The sequence below is a fragment of the Drosophila pseudoobscura genome, chromosome 3, assembly GCF_009870125.1.
Source record: "Drosophila pseudoobscura strain MV-25-SWS-2005 chromosome 3, UCI_Dpse_MV25, whole genome shotgun sequence".
Classification (NCBI taxonomy): domain Eukaryota; kingdom Metazoa; phylum Arthropoda; class Insecta; order Diptera; family Drosophilidae; genus Drosophila; species Drosophila pseudoobscura.
The window spans coordinates 18,227,863-18,244,242 of NC_046680.1; the positions used below are offsets into that span (position 1 = coordinate 18,227,863).

The 16,380-nt window shown below is 48.9% G+C and overlaps 1 protein-coding gene and 1 long non-coding RNA gene across 9 annotated transcripts in view; one reads left to right on the forward strand and one right to left on the reverse strand.

The window, feature by feature from the left end:
* The window catches only part of LOC117183677 (uncharacterized), a 34,939-nt gene that overhangs the window by 10,436 nt on the left and 8,123 nt on the right, over positions 1-16,380 (forward strand). The window contains exon 2 of the long non-coding RNA XR_004468816.1: positions 8,943-9,078. This is a non-coding gene — a long non-coding RNA (uncharacterized lncRNA). The remainder of the gene's footprint in view (positions 1-8,942; positions 9,079-16,380) is intronic.
* Positions 1,707-16,380, reverse strand: part of tei (irregular chiasm C-roughest protein teiresias) — a 128,948-nt gene continuing 114,274 nt past the window's right edge. For all 8 annotated transcript variants that reach the window (XM_015184985.2, XM_001361576.5, XM_015184982.2 and 5 more), the window contains 4 exons: positions 15,461-15,586; positions 14,839-15,039; positions 3,847-4,025; positions 1,707-3,780 (listed from right to left, as the gene is read on the reverse strand). In XM_015184985.2, coding sequence (XP_015040471.2) covers positions 3,463-3,780; positions 3,847-4,025; positions 14,839-15,039; positions 15,461-15,586 — 824 coding nt within the window. In that variant the 3' untranslated portion in view covers positions 1,707-3,462. The remainder of the gene's footprint in view (positions 3,781-3,846; positions 4,026-14,838; positions 15,040-15,460; positions 15,587-16,380) is intronic.

Genomic DNA, 16,380 nt, shown 5'->3' on the forward strand with positions numbered 1-16,380 from the left:
ATTTTGATTGATAAAATACACTGGCCGAACGGAGGGGGGGGGGGATCGTGTGAGCCGCACTGTACGGTACGCCCCCGCGCTCTGCATTTCGCTGTCATTAGCGCCCCGCAAAATCGCGAAACCGGCCTGGTTATCGATGATTGTGGCCTGGCGTTGCCCGTGATGTTGTCAAACGCCAAAACAGGTTGCCTGGCTGCCATTTCGCGCCATTCGAGAGCGACTCTTTAGGCCAAAAACTGTAGCAGCCAGGTCCAGGTCCAGCTCCAGCTCCAGCTCCATACTGGCCGTGTCGCTCCTCCGGTGTCGATGTACTTTTGATTTCCAACTAATAAACATTAACCACAGACTGCTGCTGCTGCTGCTGTTGACAACGCAACTCTCAGATTGGGCCAACGTACGAGAGACAAACCGGAATTTCCTTCACCCAAAACGAGCCGAGCCGAGCCGAGCCTGCGGTCACCCATAGCTTCACTCACTCACTCGACTGGCTGGCTGGCCTTTCCCTTTCGTTGGCCTTTGGTTGGATGCTGTCTGGAGGTGCTGTCTGCAGTGGCAGTGGCCCCAACCGCAGCACTGCATGCACTTGCCAGCTTCCAGAGCACTTTGTTTATCATAGGTCAGAGTGTTGTTTGCCAGTTCCAAATGTTTTGAATTGGGCACTGAAGGGACTTCCAGGTGGACCATGTACATATGCATGTGTTTGCAGAGGGGCGCATCGAGACGTTGCTATCCGGCGACGAATGGGAATATGTATGTATCCAAATGAAGACGTCAGGCTGTTCTTCTTGTATGAAAGTATAACAGTAGGTACGAGTATGTAATCGAAACTGATTCTAGCTTACGTGCTAAGAAAACGGTGACTGACGTGTGCACCGTGAGAGCGCACCGAACCGAGAGAGCGAGAGCGATGTTACTGTCGATAATATTGAAGCAGCTCCCTCCCACGTTAAAGAAAACTCCCGTTTTGTTGCATTTTCTCCATTTAAACGTTTTATTTTTATGTTCGTTTCTGTGTGTTTTGTTTTGTTTGAGTTGGGTCTTGCTCTTTATTTTTGGTTTTTAGTATTTTAGTTTCATTTGCATTTTCATTTGCGTTTTCCCTTTGTCATTTGTTTCGTTTCATTTCATTTCATTTCGTTTCGTTTCGCTTTGCTTTGCTTCGTTTTGTTTTATGCTAAATTGGCTATGTTGTCTTGTTGCTTTGTCACTTAAACTTGTAAATGTCCTTGGAGATGGGGGCTCCAGGTTTGATGGCTTAAATGTAACAGTTTGTTCTGACCCCAGGAAAACGGTTCAGGGGCTACGCAACTCTACGGGCTCTGGGCATACTCTTTTGATTCTGCATTCATTTATCTGGCAGCTGGTGGCTCCCTCTCCCTCTCCATCCTGGCCTTGCTTTAGGGCTAAAAGTGTCTTGTTCTGTTCTGTTCTGTTCTGTTGATGGTGGTGATGGTGGTTGCTTACATTTCTCTTGGGCCAAATAACTCGTTTAAACCATTTGTGCTTATTGTAACACGTATTCTTGTACATATTGTGTATGTATATATATTATTTGTATTTTTTATTTTTATTTGTTTTTTTTTTTGTTTGTTTTCTATGTATTTTTGCCCCAACATTCCTCGTTTTTGAATTACTCATTATTTTAAATGTTAAAATTAATTTGCCACATTGTTTTGTTTTGTTTTTGTTTCGTTTTGCACTTACACCCTAGGTTGTGGTTTTTTCCATTTTTTCCATTTAGTTTTGATCTGTTTTTTACCCCGCCTTACGTTTGCTTATTGGCAATGCTTTAAATAATATTTTTCAAATATTACCTAACGAGTAATGAGTCGCAAATGAGTGCATTCATTTGGTTAGTAAGTATGTAATTTTTTTTGTAAGTTAACATGTCGACGTGTTTCGTTTGCTTTCGCTATCGCAAAACGAAAAAATGAAAACCAAAACAAAAAATAATGATATCGCTTAACTCAACTTTACACATGGCACACATACAGCTCTAGGCATATGGGCATATAATATATATTCATATTCATATTAATATTCATGTTCTATCCAATTACTCTTTGCTGGAATTCTTGGAACTCTGCAAAGTTCTGGCTTAAATTGGCGTTAGGTTCTTTTAAGTATTTCTTTTGTATCTTGTCTTTACACTGATCTCTTAGCCTATGGTTATACATATCGGTAAATATATGTGTTGTAGATATATATGTAGGGATATATAGTTTGCGCATAGGATAATGAATGCTCTGGGGGCTTAGATCGTCTATGAAATAAATTACAAAAGCCTTGGCCCCAGTCCGGCCCGGAACGAGGCTTAACTGAAATATTTTACAATAGCGGATAATTGAAATGTGTCTTCCTCTTTTCTCTTATAATACATCCATGTTTTGTTTCTGCGGATATCTATGGGGCTCTATTGCTACTTGTAGAATCCGTTTTGGCCTTCAAACAGTATTCCATTCAACACTATATATTTCTTAGGCTATTCCCCTATTCGGTTGAGCAATCGCTACTTTAACACTTATGTACAACTATCGCTTATGTGGAGGGTCTCTTATTACAAAAATGGTTTTTGGTTTTTGGGTTTTTGTTACAAAAATATCCCTGGCTTAAGAAACGAAGAGGTTTTTGGTCCTTTCAAACTATTTGCGGCATCAAATGAATGGAGTACTGAGACAGACAAATGAGTGTTGGGGGAATCGTAACGTGTGTGTTTCTCCTTTATTTTTTTTTTTTAAATATAATAACTCGTTTTTGATCGTTCGCTTAATTTTCTTTCTCAAAGTATCTTACAGTTTCGTTGCGCTGGGGCAAACAGTTCAAATGGAAGGAATTTGTTCGTGCCTGGTATATTCTCCAACTTTCGTCATTTACAATTTTAAACTATAGGTTTATCCGTACTCACACATACACATACACATACACATTCGCATGCAATGTATGGGCTCTAAACATTTTCAAAATATTTAACAAAATCAGTCGCTTTGCAAGAGCACTCCGATGATCTCTCCCTCCAAAAAGGAACTTAAATTATTCGTAACAATGGCTTGATTTATCGTTCGTTTTTTGGCATTTACTTTTACGCACACGCATACACATTGACACATACACCGATACAGTTACAGCTGCTACAGTTAGAGGACCCTAGGGAAATTTAGATGCTTGGCTAGATCGGCTACAGATACAGATACAGATACAATTACAGATACACGTACATATAGTATAGCTATAGTATAGGGTAGAGAGTAGTAGTTGCGTGGCCTAAGTAGTCCACGTGGCAATGTCGAGTAACATACGAGTACGGGCCTACGCTTAGTGGTAGTGGGTTAGATTACATAGAGCATTTGGTTGAACGAACGAGTCAGGGCCCACCAAAAACAAAGCACTTACTCTGCATTCAATCCGCATTCACTCACTCACTCACACACACACCCAATCACTCAATCACTCCCCCACTTAAAGTTAATGGCAACAGATCAGAGCCAAAGCCAGAGCCAGAGCCACAGCTAGGGCTTGTCCTACGCCTCGGCCTGTGGCGGGGGTGGCGGTGTTGCTGTTGAACACGGGAAAGTGGATCTGCTCGGGTCGGTTGAGCTCCTCCTCCTCGTCGTCGTCGATGGCATTGGACATCGTGCGGTGGCGCTTGGTGAAGTTCACATTGAAGACGGCCTCGGCCACGCCACCCGGCGACGAGACAATGAAGTAGAAGGTGCGGGGCACCCGCTCGTGCATGCTGACGTAGGTGAGGCGCGCCTCCTTGCAGTAGGGCGTGGGCAGATCCTGCGGCAGAGGAGAGAGCGGGTTAGTTCCGTCGGGGCACTCTCTCGCGGAGAGACTCGGACTCACCTTCACGGAATAGGCCAGGACCGTGCTGCCGTACTGGTTGCCGGGCGTGAAGACGCGATCGCCGTGCAGCCAGCGGGCGGCATGGGCCGGCGGATTGGCACAGAACTCCACGTTGAGGTGCAAGGGGGAGCCCGGATAGGCGACGGGCGTGGCGTTCAGGGCCGTCGCTGTGGGGGAGCCTGCAAAATGGGAAATGAGAAGCCGTACCGGATTAGTAGAGCAAACTTTTGTTCATCTAAGTTCGTTAGGCAGCCCACCAGCCTCTGTAAGAACTTTCGGCCCAAGGACACACGGAGATTCGTTAAGTAAACTTCCCTAAGCCCCGGCTCCGTCGCACTTCACACATGCTAAGCCAATTCGAGCGCAACTGTACCCAAACCGAGACACCCGCACCGTGCTCCCCTCCCCTCCTGCACAACTGTACTTTTATCTCAAGTTTGTTTCGGCTCGCATCAGCTGCAATTAAAGCCTTGGCGAAAAGTTTCCTGCCACCGCCATCTCCATACCTCCACAGCTCCACTGCTCCACAGCCCCACAGCTCCACAGCTCTATAGCTCTATAGCTCTTTAGCCATTGCCTTCGCCACTAATTAAAAGCGTATCACCCGACAAATGTGCCACTTACTGCCGTGGCTTCCCTTCCCTGCCATCAGCACCTTACCAAACGGCTGGCAGTGCTGGAAAAATCAAAATAAATAGAGAACAACATGTCGTAGGGGGCCAGGGGAAAACTTTTTAAGAACGCCGAAACTTCATTAAAAAGTTTACGCCAAAGCAAATTCTCTGGATCTTTTGCCGATGGGATGGGCCATGTGTGTGCTGAGAGAGCGCTGGGGATTATCGTATCCGAGATGCAGTGCAGCCGCCTGACGACGTTAGCCAACACTAGCCTAGCACTGGCAATCCAATTAGTCCCATGTGCCGGCACTCTCTCTATGTCTATCCCTTTCTATACTCTATCTCCGTCTTTATCTATTCTCTGTGGGTGAGAATATTTAATTATCGAGAGGCTCGAAAATTTGCAATTTTCCTCATCATTGCCTTGAGACAGAGATGGAAATACGCATAGCGAGAGAGAAAGAGAGAGAGAGAGAGAGGGGGAGATAAACTTGGGACGCAATGGCGACCCAGACAAACAAAATGGTGAAAAGTGTTAAGTGCAAATGGGTGTTGGAGGGTGGCAGAGGTGGCTGGAGTGGCAGGGGGACAGACCCCGGCGCAGACACAAACAAAAAACCAAAACGAAGAACTCGTTCGACACTCGCAAATTTATAGCCCGAAAAACCCCTTTCCGGTGGTCGACAAGGGAACGAGCGATGGGCAGTGGGGAATGGGGAATGGGGACCGTTGGGGCGACTAACTGTAAAATCAATTAAAGCAAGTGAGTTCTCCCCTTCTGTCCCGCCCCCCCCGCACTGTCTGCCAAATTATGCGTTCAACGCCATTTTGTTCGGCCGTGCCAGCCCCTCCCCTTCCCGCCCCGCTCCACCGCCCAACCAGGGGAAAAAGTGTAATTTATTTGACAGCTAAAAATGATTTTTGCATGGGCCAGGCCATGGCCCGACCCAGTCCGCCGCCCACCGCCCATCGCTCTCAAAGAGATTTAAATTCTATTTTCATTTGCACTCACTGAGCCGTGTGCCAGCATTTTAGCCCAAAGCCAGAGCCACAGCTACAGCCAGAGCTCAGGTGGGGCTGTGGCTGTGTGCCCCCAAGGTCAGTGCTCTGGTCATTGGTGCGACTTTTAATTTGATTTCCACCCAGGGGACTAAGGGGACTAAGGGCGCGAGAGCCTTACCTTGGGAGAAGGGGATCAGGGGATCAGGGGCAAGCAAATCACAGCAGACCAAAGATGAAAACAAAGGTTACAGGCCACAGGCTACAGACTGGGGCCTCGAGATCATACGTACGTACTATCTACATGAAAGGCCTCAGAGAAAAATCACAATTTCCGCGCCACAACAAGGGAAAGAGGCAAGAAGCTGGGCAGCTGTACTTCTCAACTAATTGAAGGACCCAAATGAAGGCGAAAATTCAATTACTTTTGGGCATTATTATTGCTGTTTTTCCCGAAGAAATACTGTTTGCTTGTCCCGAGTCCCAGTGCAGAATGCAACAACAAGCCAACACCGAGACGGGGGACGACAACTGTCGGAGAGGAGACGTGCCGTGCCATGCAATCAATGGGGCAAGGTCCGCGGGGTCCGCCCTGTTGTTCCGCTCTGAATACTCGGTCTCTGGCCAGGCTCATTGTCTCCTTTCTCCTTTCGCCTTACTCCTTGGGCAGGAGGCAGGGCGCCGCCAAAACGTTTTCTGCTGTTGCCACCGATGCCGCCTCACCTCTTGGCCAAAGTTTGCGCACAAAAGGCAACAACGAGTACGAAAAATTAAGTTAACTTTTTCGGGCAACGGGAATTGAGTAATTTTCAGCCGTAAAACTTTATTATTTTGGAGCCCACCCCGCCCACGGTTGTTGCAACCATTGTAGAACATGCAAAGTTGTTGCTATTGTTTAAATATTTATTTTTAGCTGCTGCAGCTGTAAATGTTGCCAGCAAAACTTGCTCTCGACTGCTCAAAAGTGGCCAAAAACATGCAAATTTCATTGCGAAAGCGAAAGGAGGGCAAGGAGTTCGTCCCTCCGCCCCCTTAGGCGGCAGCCCAGCAAAGCAACATGTAATTACATTAAGAGACCAACTTCAGAACTGCAGAGAACACAAAACACAGAACACGGAATGGCAGAATGTCGGAATGGTGGAGGAAGGAGGCAGCACAAGGCATCACAATGGCTCTCCTTCGAGTGTTTACCTACACTGCATCGCCGTGTAATTCAATTTGGGGCTGACCTTCTGTCGGTACAAGATCTCCATTAACGTGGCAAATAGTCCATTCACACTCCGTCATTAACGTTGCAGCGGATTCGTGCCAAGGAGGGATCGCTGGGACTCTCTTCGATTCCCACAAGTGGGCATCCACATCGGTGTACGTTTTGATGGAAGCAAAGCCCATGCAAATTCCAGCACGTGGCCGGGCATTGAGCTCGGAGGAATGCAGGAGCCCCAGACACAGCATGGGAATGCCAAGGACATGGACAGAACGGGCGGAGAGCAGATTAGAGCAGGCAATTACAGGTGAGCGGCTTTTAAAGACGCAAACAAGAGCAAAACATGCCCCAGGGGCCAGGACTCGCCCTGGCCGTTGCCTCCTTTAAGCGTTATTTGGTATGCAAAGGCTCGAATGGGGGTCCGGCAGAAGGAGGAGGCACTGAGATAACAGGCAATCCGACAGGCAGCAAGTGAAAATAACAATCATAATATTCAATTATGCAACGGCTGCCCCACACGGGGGCGTCCTTCCAAGCCGGACGGCTCTCGAAGCAGAGCCGAGAACCGAGAACGGGCAACAGAGTGCCCGCTCCTTGTTGTGCTGCTGAATAATTAATAAACATTGTGTGCACTTAATGCAAAAAGCTGCAAATAAAATTACCAACGAGACAAAGGACACGCCACCGGAGGGGGGCAGGGGAAGGGGGGAGCTGAGGGAGCTGGGGGAGCCCCTGCAGAAGCGCTCCAATTGAAATTACGTGCTCTGGCTGGGCAATCAAAGAGGGATTAGCGATTCGTTTTGTTTTAGCTCTTAGTTCCCCCATTTGTCACCTGCTCATTGGTTATGGAGCGGGATCTGCGACTGGCACTGGATTTGCTCCTCCTTTGGGCGCTTTTAATTGAATTTATTGTCAGCGCGGGCTGCCCTGAATTATTGATGGCCGCGATGACAGGTCGACTTCCACCCAATGCCCCTGCCCAACCCGAACGAAGAGGCTTTCAACATTTTCGTCTTGGGTTTTCGGCCAACTTTTGGGCCAGGCTAAGCGGACCAAAGTGCTTAAATATTAATGAGGAGGGGGCAGGGCATTTGGCCAAAGGGTGCGGCGCGCTTTTGCGGTTTGCTTTGCTTTCGGTTTTTGGTTCCTTTGTGAGTCCAGGCACGCGTTTTCGGTGGCGGCTTAAGGCGTGTGTTTTAAATGGAGACACAGACCTGCCACTTGCCACAGATTTATGTACAAGTGTCGCTCATCAAAGCGCAATCTTTAAGAGTATTTCCACTTCAAAGTCAATTGCTTGCGGCTCAAATGGATTGCCCAGGAAGCCTGAAAAGCTACAGCCATTACTCGTTGGACTGGCCAAACAAACTTTGATGCTGCTCCGCACACACACACACACACACACACACACACACCACACACATGCATGAGTACGAGTATTGCGGTGACCTTAAAGTGCCATCCGAGAGATGGATATAAAAGGACGAGCATCACGGCAGAGGTAAAGTGCAGTTCCAGGGCTTGTAAAAAGTGACAAAGTTTTCCCAACCAGACTGCTATCTCTCGCTCTACGTGTGTGTGTGTGTATCTGTGTGTAAATATCTCTAACCCAAATCTTGAAAATTTACAAAGTGCGCTTTCATTGGACCCAGCTAACCCCTTGCCCCCTGCCATGCCTCCTGCCGTCCTGGCCTCGTCCTTGTTTTGCCTCGTCGTCAACGCAAATTAAGCTGCCATGTAAAGTTGAATGTCTCTCCGCCCCGGCCCTAGTTAGCGTATTTAAATATGCTCTTTCACTTTCAATACCAAATGAGTGGCTGTTTGGTTGGCAACTTTTGCCAGGCATCGCGCAAAGATTGCAGCATGCGGCATGCAGATAGTCGCACAACATGCGGATCCGTAGATACTCTCGTTCCCGCCACCAAAGTTTGTGTGTGTGTGTGTGTGTGTGGCTGTTAATAGAACCAAAACTTTGGATGAGCAGCGGCAACCCAATTTGAGCTCCAAGCTCCCTCTCTGTTCCCTGCCCCTTCGGGTGCTGCCGCTGCTGCTGCTGTTGCAAATTGCACAAGTTGCCAAAAATTGCTTCACATGTGCCACTTAAAGTTTTCGGTTTGACTGGGATCGCCCTCGTCCTCGTTCTAGTCCTCGTCGTCCTCGTCCTCGTCTAGTTTGCCAAGTTTCAAGTTTCCCCTGCAGGATGGTCCTTTTTTTTTTGTTTTCTTTGGGTTACCTGTGCATTTAATAAATTTCTGTATTTTTGTTCGTTTCAGTTTACTGCGAAAGTGAGATGTTGGAAAACTTTTCAAGTGATGTTGGTAAACACACAAAATTATGGGCAAACAAGCGCTGGTGCTGCCAAACACTGAACAGTGTTGAGTAAAACACAACTAAAACATCAAGAAAAAGGTACCCCATCAGAGCAACATCGAGGGGGCAAACGGTATTGATGCAATCAGTGTCCTGTCGAACAATATTTGAGCCCAGTGCTGAAACCTGAACTCTGGCCGGCGCCGGATCTGCCGAAGCGGCGCCTCACCAAATTGCGGCCAATGGAACGTCTGCGGTTAGGGGAATGGCATGGCCCTCCAGGCATCCAGCCCACACTGCCACGCCCACACACGCATGCATATTGGTAGTCGTTTCGTGTGTGTCCAGGCCTATGCTTTATGGCCCGACATTTGACATTTTTATTAGCTCTGCGGCGACGGCGTTTAATTACTTTTTGCGCTGCAAACAATGTCCGGACGATGGAGCTGCCACTGCACCGAAATGCAATTAAACTATGCATTTGAGTTGTATGTTGCATGTCCCGGAGCTGGGAAAAAATTACACATTTTATGCATGGCCAACTCATTAAGCGAGCCCGGTCCAGGCCCATGAGGCAGGGGTTGCTACGCGAGAGAGATCTTCATCGCACTCTTCATTGGCACTCTGCCGATACGTATGTTCCAGATCAAGACCCCTCGGAGCTTCAGAAGCTCTCTTACCCCTTTTTTCTGCGGCCTCTGTTATTATTTGTGTTTCCGGCGGGAGGTCGCCTGCCTCCCAGGGCCCGGGGCTTTGAGTGAGTTGCCACTCAGCAGCTGATTATTAGTAGGCTGCTGCAAAACCAGCAAATGTGGCTGCCGCTGGGCACAATTGGTGGCCACCCCTTCCCTCCTGGCCAGCACCACTCGATGTCTTGTGGCGTTCAAAGTGTGGCTGGGCCTGGGCCTGGGCCTGTGCCTGTTCAAGTGTTCGTTGAATCAAATGCATTTTGCTAATATTTTCGTAACTGAAGGACGCACACGATTTGTTCCCCATTCGCATTGGTCCAGGGCCTCGGGAATTAGTTTTGATTTCTCCCTGCTGGGGGGTCAGGGGTGGCCGTGTCCGTGGCTGTCAGCTTGTTTTACTGCTTGCATCCGGTCCGGAGGCAGACAAGTGGTTAGGGCTGGCCCAGGGGCTCGAGGCAGGGGGGGCAGGAGACGCAAAAGGGTTGCGCCCTGCTGGCGACACTGCGCCGTCTGGTGGCATCTATTTGCACAACTTTTTCAGCTCATTTCCGCTGCAGTTGCAGACAGGCGACCCACCCGCACAGCGCCCACAAAAGTCAGCACATCCCTCTCGCTCTCGCTCTCACTCTCAATCGTTGGGTATAGCCATCCCTTTCAGGCGAATGGCCAAAAATGATTTCTACAACTGTCTGAAAAGTTTTGGCTGCTTCTTTTTCAGCATCATGGGGTGTTTCTGCTGACAAGTTTTTGAGTTCATATTTTAACTAACGACTGTAGACACATAGAAGGAGACAGACAAAGAGAGAGAGCGAGACAGAGAGATGAAGAGAGCACACACACATATGGAAAATTATAATTTAGTCAACAGTTTTTCCCCTGCTCTCGCTTCCCATTTGTCAGGATCGCCGTGTCCCTCTCCCTCTCTCTCTCTCTCTCTCACTCTGTGTGTGTTTTGTGTGAAAATTGAAGCGGAAAAATTAATGCTCGAGTGCATCTTGTGGAAAAGACAACACACAGAGGAAGCAGTGGCCAGCAGAAGGGACAGTTGACAAGGAACCAGGATCAACAGAAGTCGGAAACGGCAAATGGTAATGATTTTTGCGGGGCAGGAGAAGGGGCGAAGTTCTGGCCATTCATTTGCCAAATGTTTTTCTTTTGCTGCGCATTTTGAATGCATTTTCCCAGGAAGCAGGAAGCTCTCTGCAAAAATTTAAAGATGGTCTTCAAAATTAAATTGGACTTCAAAGTATTTTGAGGGCTTATCCTGCCACCCTCTACCCCCCTCCAGACATCGGTTAAACTATTTACCAAATTATTGAAAATTCCCCGGGGTCTTCAGCAAATTAAAGGCAGACTTTGAAGTTGCATCTGAGCTTCGGTTTTTTGTGTGGAACCACCCTCGGAAAATACATTTGGAAAGCGTTTATCTAGTGCTCAAGATCTATGTGGGAGTGGCGCAGGATTGTGGCAAACATTTAACATGCAATTTGGCGCAGCTGCTGTGAAAATTCCACCGGCCACCCCCCACCCTCAGACTCTGGCAACTCCCCTTTAAAGCCTTGTCGCAGGGCATTATAAATTGCCATTTAAATGAGGCACAAATGAAAAGAATGAAATAAAAAAATTCTTTCGCATATTTTATGAAACGGAACCCCGAAAATTGCCCCCCCCCCTGGCCATCCCCCAGCCGCCAACCCCAATCGCAAGCCCCCGCCTAATGAGTAGAAACAAAGCAATATTTTTGCCAGCCAAATTTCGAGGGAAAATTTGCCGAGAAGAAAAATTACACATGGAAAATGGAAAAAATGCGTAAAATATTTGCTTTTCTGCTTCGTTCTCCTCTGGAGTGGAGTGGGGGGGGCGGGGGAGGCGGAACCCTCACTCGTATGTTGATCAAAAGCGAAAAGGAACATGCATATAAGAAATTAGCATGCATAAAACAAGGCCAAGAAAAGCGGTGGGCCGGGTCGAAGGCAGGAAGGGAAGGCAGGGTGGCAGGGTGGCAGGATGGCAGGATGGCAGGAAGCAGACTTCGAGAGTGTGCCCAGGCATAAAGCAATATTTATGTTCAAGTATTGTCCGGAGGCGGAGAGCACTCCAATTCCCTCTCTGGGTGGGCTCTGCGTTTCAAATTAAGCATGGAATATGCGTGGAGATGGTTTTTATTAATGAAAGAGTGCTGCTTCTCGGCAAAGTACTTGGGGGGCTGTGTGGTCCATGGTTTGCAATACAAATTCCGCAAATAATCATTACTTGTAAGCTGTGCGGGGCCTGCGAGTATTACTCGCATTTCCAGGGCACTCTCTTTTCATTGTGCTGCCATCATTCAGGCACATCCTTCAATGCCCCGCTGTGTGGGTCGTCTTTCCGCTGCATTTGTTTAAAGTACTTAAAATAAAATGCAAACAGAAATTGCAATGCATAGTAAATCCCCCCGAACATCATCAGGTACGGGGGAGGGACGGAAGGGGGGTCTACTACTGAGCCACTTTTTCCAACTTCCAGCTAACATATGCAGAGCATGAGACGCCCTACTCCCACGCACTGTCAACAAGAACACGCCCACATAAAGTTAACGACAGGACGAAGGATGGAGGGATGGGGGGGAGTGAGCGGAGCAGAGCAGAGCAGAGCAGGAAAAAGCCAGCCAAAGCCGAAGCCAAAGCGAAATTGTGAGGGAAAATTGTTATTTAATTTGTGTGAGTGCTGAACATTTTTGCAGCTGCTGCCGTGCTGCCGCCGCCGCTGCCGCTCCTCAAGTTCTGCTGGGAAAACTTTCTGGCCAGCAGCACACGCACCAAACTTTAACACAAGCATAAATTTTGGCCCCCCACGCCCACACACACACACACATGCACAGCGGTCTTTGTATGTGAGGGTAAGTAAGTGCACTTTGCATTGGGGCCGCCGCGAATCCTTTTGGCTTTCTTCAAAATTCATATGCACATTTATTTTATTCTTAGCTGCACGCCACCCCTCCTGCCTCGTGCCCCCCTGCCTCAAGTAGTTGCATATGCAAGTAGGTGCTTCTGCCGCCTCTTCTCTGCTTATTTGTTGCATAATTTTACCTCCCACCCCCGCCAGTCCCTCGCTCCCGCTTAAACGAAGCGTAAAGGCAACACACAGGGGGAGGGCTGCACGGGTTCATTAGGAGTGCACACTGGAAAACAAAGCAAAACAAGTACAAACAAAAAAAAACTTTCATATGCATAATGAAAATATTCTCCCTCCCTCTCCCCCTCTCTCTCTCTCTCTCTCTCTCTCTCTTGGCGAACTAATCAAAAATGTCAACGAAGCAAATGATTGGGGGCCGCGCTGTCCTTAATTTTACCTTTGTCATCATCGCTTTCTGGCCCAAGCCAGCCCCATTTGACTTGATAATTAAGTGGTGGCCAGGTAATCAGAGAGCTGAGCTCCGCTCTCCCTCTCCCCCGAGAGGTCCTTCAGGTGGTAGTAATCCGTTTGCAGAGCACTCCAGCCATGCATAAGACCATAGATTACTCCTCCTGTGTGCCAGTGCGAGTGTATTTATTTTAAAATGTGATTTCTTTCCGCTCATTCTTTGGGTTTCTTTTCGCTCGATGCACACAAAAGAAGCGGAAACTTTTCAGACAGCCCGAGAGGAGTCGCCTTTGCTTTTTGGGAGAAGCTGTTCTCTTGCTCCTGAATTTTGTTTAATTTCAGAAGCAAACACAAATAGTGCACACACACAGCTCCTAACTCCAGCGGAGTTCTCAGACCTCTCGGTCTCTATCTCTCTACCTAATCTACTGTGCGTCTGAGGAAGCTCCATCAGACTCGAGTGGTGCCTCTTGGCGCTGCTTTGACTGCGAATGCATGCCTGGGTATCCTTTTGCCGGCTGCCACTTGATAAATATGACTATTTCACGCTTCCTGCCGCCACGCCACCCAGCTCCTACCTCTCCCTCTATCCCTCTCCCTGTGTATTCCGTGTTGCATATTTGCGTTAAGTGTTAGAGACGCAACGCCTCGGATGGTGGAGGATGGCTGGTGGGTGGTGGATCCCATTCCCAGCTCCATTTGGTATTTTGTTTATCCAGCACTCAATTTCGCAGTTTTAATGACAAACTGTCTTACCTTGAAATTGCATGCAGGACGGGAGTCCCTTCCTCCGTACACACATATTTCTCTGTGTGCACACACACACACACCCCAGGACCCTGGACTTGAGCGACTTTGTTTGATTGCTTGGCTTGGCTTTTCTTGGCTTGGCCTGCCCTGTCCGGGCTGTGGGGCCGGGAACTACTCTATGTTTGGATTGCACTCAAGGGTAAGCTTGTCCAGATCTGTACGCCCTCCGCTGGCTGCCTTTGTCAGCTGACACTCCTCTCCGGGCCACTGCCACTGGGAGAGAGCACTTGGCAAGTTTTATTGTCTCAATGTCCACTTGGCTTTGGCCCCAAGACAGCTTAAAGCGCCCGAGGATGAGGAGAGGACTTCAAGAAGCAGAAGAAGAAAAGGAGCAGCAGCAGCAGCAGAAGGTGATGTAAAGTCAAAGCTAACGCATTTTCCTTAATTTCCGGGAGCATGATTTCCAATTTTTCGCCGAAACATTTTCGTACACTTGTCGTATACGTAATATCGTGCCGAATAACGAAAAGGATGAATGGATGAATGGTTGGGGAGTGCCAAAAGGCATGGAATGGAAAGGAAAGGAAAGCAAGTGAAGCAAGCTGATTGGAATTGCCTTTTGCGATGTCATCAATCATGCGTCGTTTTTCCACACGCCCAGGCAAAGATTTTTTGACAAGTGTCAATGCGACAAGAGAATGAGAGATAAGCCAGCGAGCAGCGAGCGGCGAGAATATAAAAGAGAAGACAGTGGGACAGGGGGCTGTGGGGTGGTGTAGGGTGGGGAAATCACATGCAAAGTAAAATGTCGAACTTCTGACAGCAAGAAAATAAAACTTTTCATTTGTTTTTCCCTCTCTCTGGCACTGGCACTGCCACTGCCACTGGCACTGCCATGTCCCTGTCTCTGTCTCTGTTCCCGAAACTGCTGTCAAAGTTTTAAATGTTTTAAACTCCTCGCACAGGTGACAGAGCAGGTGTCGGCCCGTCCGCCCACTGCAGCCGGCGGCATGGCAGCTCCATTTCCGGTCGAGGTGCCTAGATCCGAGATATACTGGCGGCGATCCTTGAGACTTACCCTTCACTGAGACGGTGACACTCTGCAGCACCTCCAGCTTCTTCTTGTTGGCCAGCGGCTGGCCCACGCACTTGTAGACGCCCGCATCCTGGTACATGACGTCCTTGAGCGAGAACTGGCCCGTCGGCTGGCTGCTCCCGTAGCCGAGGCCGCGCAGACGTGCCGAAATGGGATCCAAGTGCGACCAGCAGCCCAAAGAACCTGAAACGGGGAGACAGCGGGGTGGGGGGAAGATGAAAGTCATTTCGTAATTTAATTAATTGACTCCACCGGAGGCGGCAGGAGCCCAGGGCCAGGCGATGGCACGCAGGCTTTAATTTCTTTAATTGATGCGTTCTCTGGTTGACCTGCTCCACGTCCCCCGCCGCACGCCCCACCATTTGTCTATTTTCGCTCTTGGCCGAAAGCGGGCAAAGCAAATTGCACGCATAATTAATTTTCTATTGCGCTAATTAATGGCGAGGCCGTGGCCGTGGCCGTGGCCGGGGAGCGGGAAGCGGTCAGCGGCCAGAGGAAAATGTAAAATGTAATTACAGGTCGGAGGCATTTGTCTCTGCCCCGTTCCCTTTGATGGTTCTGGGGCCTACAGGGGGCGGGGGGGGGGGGGGGGGGGGGGTCTTACCTTGCGGACACTGCAGGGTGACGGCGCCGCCGAGCTGCACTTCCAGCTGGCCCTTGGGATTGTGCGAGGCGGCTGCCACGGACACATCCTGATCGTCGGGCTCCGAGGTCACATCCACCGAATCGTCTGCAAGAGGAAGAGAAAAAGCGAAATCATGATTTAAAAGTGGCAACGACATCAGCCGGGGGGGGATCAGGATCAGGCTGTCGGGAAATTGTCAAATGTGACGATATTTCAATGACAGAAAAGCGGGGAAAAGCAGGGGCAACGAGGGAAAGGGGGCTAACAAATTGCCGAGGCGCAGGGAGCACCTGAGTTGCCGTGCGATGAGTTGTCACTTCCGCTGGGAGTGTCGTCAGGAAAGTGAAAATCGCTGCTCTGCCAGCTGGAAAATTGGCCCAGTCTGAGTTGGCTGCAATCTCCTTGGCCGCAAATTCATAAATATATACTTTTTACGAGGCAAGCCCGTAACGATGCTTCATTCTAATTTCAGCGAAAGCACAGAATTTATGCCACACACACACACAGTCCCCTGTGCTCCCGTGTGCTGCTGTGGCTGTGGCTGTGGCAGGACGTGGCTTTAAATTCCCGTCCGCCCTTTGTGTCGCATACTTTATGGCGCTGTTCATATTACGATATAAATAACAATTTGCCCCGACGTGTGCCCAAAAGTATGGGGCGGCCCTGCCAGCCGCTGCTTTGTCTGAGGCCGGATATCATAACAATAAGTTGCCAAGTGCCACAGGAGCTCCTGCCCCTGCCCCTGCTCCTGCTCCTGTGTGGCAGAAAGAATGGCGATGGCTATGACAAAAGGCAGAGTCGCCACCGTGAGCCCCACAAAGTGTTGCAACCTCAGAATCTAACGTCTCGTCTCGTCTCCAATCGGCTCTCAGGGCGACCATCAAATTAGCAGACCCAAA